At 65.2% G+C, this 2928-nt stretch overlaps 1 protein-coding gene across 1 annotated transcript in view; it reads left to right on the top strand.

Annotated features, from left to right (window-relative positions):
• SLC6A3 (solute carrier family 6 (neurotransmitter transporter), member 3) overlaps positions 1–2928 on the top strand; it is a 29175-nt gene that overhangs the window by 15706 nt on the left and 10541 nt on the right. The window contains exons 7-8 of the mRNA XM_010857138.1: positions 260–363; positions 1701–1825. Of these exons, the coding sequence (XP_010855440.1) occupies positions 260–363; positions 1701–1825 (229 nt within the window). The remainder of the gene's footprint in view (positions 1–259; positions 364–1700; positions 1826–2928) is intronic.

Raw genomic sequence — 2928 nt, 5'->3', positions numbered from 1 at the left:
CACTCACCCCCTCTGTCTCCCCTCGGGGGACACTCATCCCCTCTGTCTCTTCCCTCAGGGGCTGCTCACCCTGCTCTGTCTCCCCTCAGGGATGTCTCCCCTTGGGGGCCGCTCACCCCGCTCTGTCTCCCCTCGGGGGCCGCTCACCCCGCTCTGTCTCCCCTCAGGGATGTCTCCCCTTGGGGGCCGCTCACCCCCTCTGTCTCCCCTCAGGTACCTCTCCTTGTGGGGAGCGCTCACTCTGTCTCTGCTCCTGCAGGTCTGGATAGATGCGGCCATCCAGATATGCTTCTCGCTGGGCGTGGGCCTTGGGGTGCTCATCGCCTTCTCCAGTTACAATAAGTTCACCAACAACTGCTACCGGTGAGTCCTGGCCCGAGAGAGGCCTGTGGCGTCAGGCGGGCGGGTGTGCCCCTGGGTGAGGGGACGGGACAGGAGCCGTGCTTACAGCCCCTTAACCACACGTGAAAATGAGACAGGGAAGCGACAGGCCAACGCTCATTCCTGCTTAAGGGAAGCTTTGAGGCAGGAAGACGCTGCCCCCTCCCTGGGAGGAGGCCCCTCCTCTGCCCGGCTTGGCCACCCCGTCCTCCCAGCATCCGGGGTCAGGCTCCTCACACCTGTCTCCCACGAGGAAGGACCTGTGCGTGTCCCCACCTGGCCTTCACTGAGGGAGCGGGGGCCCCAGGCGCGCCCTGGCCCCACGGAGCCCCCCGCAGACTCAGCGCCAGGACAGGTGGGAGCACGGCCGTGCCACGTGCCCAGGGCCCCAGCAGCCTGCCAGCCGGCGCTGCCCGGCCCAGGAGGACCTGAGCGACCTACAGCCCCCTGCCGGCCCGAAATATCGTTCAAAAGACAGAGAAAGGGGTTTCCTCCGGGACTGCTTCCTTGACCCTTGAGCCAGTGTTTGTTTTCTTTCATATCCTGAGGATAAAAATGCGGTTAAAAATACAAAGGCGGTGTGCGCAGCAGAATGGCCCGACCGACCCTACCCAGAGGTCCACACAGAGCTGGCGTCTGGATGGCAGGCCAGACAGCGGCTCCCGAGCCCACCCTGCGCCCATCTGAGTCTGTGAGGGTCCTGCACTCAGGCACCCCGGAGGGCTGGCCCCGCAGCCCCTCCTCCCTGCTCTGAATTCTCGGCCCTCAGAGCGGGGTCCCCGGGCCAGCAGCCCTGGGCCCCCAGGCATGTAGGGGAAACACAGCATCTGGGCCCCACCAGACCCACCCCGTCAGCACCTGCATCTTAATAAGTTCCCCGGGAGGCATCTCCAAGCCCTGCCTGGCAGCCCTGTGGGTCAGGGTGGGGACCCCGTGGTCACTGGGCTGCCCACCCGAGCCTAGCTTTGCCTGTGGGATCATCTCGCCATCAGTGCTGAGTCGAGAGTCCCAGGAGAGAGTCCCTTGGTCCCCAGGCAAGCGCAGATGGCTGGTCACCGGAGGCCTGACCTGGCCAGGGCGTGGCCAGTGCCCAGAGCTGCTCAGCGGGGGGTGCAGGTGGGACACTCACCACTGTCAGCGGGTGCCAGCCTCCCTCCCTCAGGGCAGCCTGGGACAGGCTCTGGGGTCACAGGAGGGGCCGGCCTGCCTGTCTGGGGAGCGCCCCCAGCCGCCGGCACCAGACACAGCCAATTACGAATAATGACGGGAAATTGCAGTGGCGCCCAGCCGGGCTGGGACAGCGTGTCTTGTTCCTGCAGAGACGCGATCATCACCACCTCCGTCAACTCGCTGACGAGCTTCTCCTCCGGCTTCGTGGTCTTCTCCTTCCTGGGGTACATGGCCCAGAAGCACAGTGTCCCCATCGGGGACGTGGCCAAGGATGGTGAGTGGTAAGGTCCCCACGCGCCCGCTCCCGGGCCGCCCAGTTCTAGAAGTGTTTCCCTGCAAGCTGAGAGGGAAGTGCACGGGCACCCAGGGCCCTTCCCAGGAGCAGCTGACACGGCAGAGAGCAGGGTACCTGGGCACAATGCACCTACCGCCTCCATGCACTCCCAGCCCCTGCCCCTCGGGCCCTCCTGCTGGACGCCAAGGCCAGGTTGAGGTTGGCCCTCGGCCCAGGGCTCCTCACGGAAGCCACTCGGGCTGCAGGACAAGGGTCCGGTCCCCCTCACCTGGTGGGGAACGTGCAGCTGAGGGCTCAGAGTCGTTCCAAGTGGCACAGATGGCCGGACCTCAATGTGGTCAGCCAGAAAGAGGCTGGGCTGGCTTGGACGCCAGCAGTTACTCTGTTCCGAAGCTTTTCCCCCAGCCCTCCAAGGGCCGTGGCACATACACGTGGGAGTGGGGTAATAGCGGATAAACCCCCGGAGTCTCTGGCACACGGTGGCAACAGAGACCCATGCTCCCAACCTGCTCACCAAGCCAACGCAGACAGGAGTGTCTGCAGATGAGGACTCAGAGGCCGGGAGCAGGCAGCAGAAGAGTGGGCACTGGTGACGTAGAGGAGCAACCTGGGCCAGCAGGAGAGGACTAGGGGCCCTGGCCCAGAACAGGGTGCTGGGGAGCCCTGATTGCTGCACCCCTGGGCATTCCGTGCAGGGGGAGGGTCTGTTGGTGCTAGATCCCGGGTGGAAGGCGTGGCTGAGGCAGTCTGGAGCTGGGTCAGTCCAGGACCTGGGCCCCAAATCGCTGCTGGCCCCACCGGCCTGAGGGTTGTCCTGCGCCTGCGCCTGGAGGAGCCCCTTCCTCTGAGACCATCCCGCTCAGGGGCGGCCCCTCCTTCCCCCTCACCCAAGTTCCTCTCTTCCTGGGTCTTCTTATTCTCGAGCGGGAGGATGACGTTAGCAGAGCAACTGAGGAGCACAGAGGGCTGACCCCACTGGCGCCCTGAGCTCTCAGCGGGTCAGCCCATCAGTCCACCCGTCGAGGGTTGGGAGCCCTGCTTGGAAAGCAGGGAGCTGAGTTTGGAGCCGGCAGGACAAGCCC

Source organism: Bison bison, unplaced genomic scaffold (genome assembly GCF_000754665.1).
Source record: "Bison bison bison isolate TAMUID 2011002044 unplaced genomic scaffold, Bison_UMD1.0 scf7180017864377, whole genome shotgun sequence".
In the NCBI taxonomy this organism is placed as follows: domain Eukaryota; kingdom Metazoa; phylum Chordata; class Mammalia; order Artiodactyla; family Bovidae; genus Bison; species Bison bison.
The sequence above is the reverse complement of the archived record's forward strand: the minus strand, read 5'-3'. Positions and strand labels throughout refer to the sequence as shown.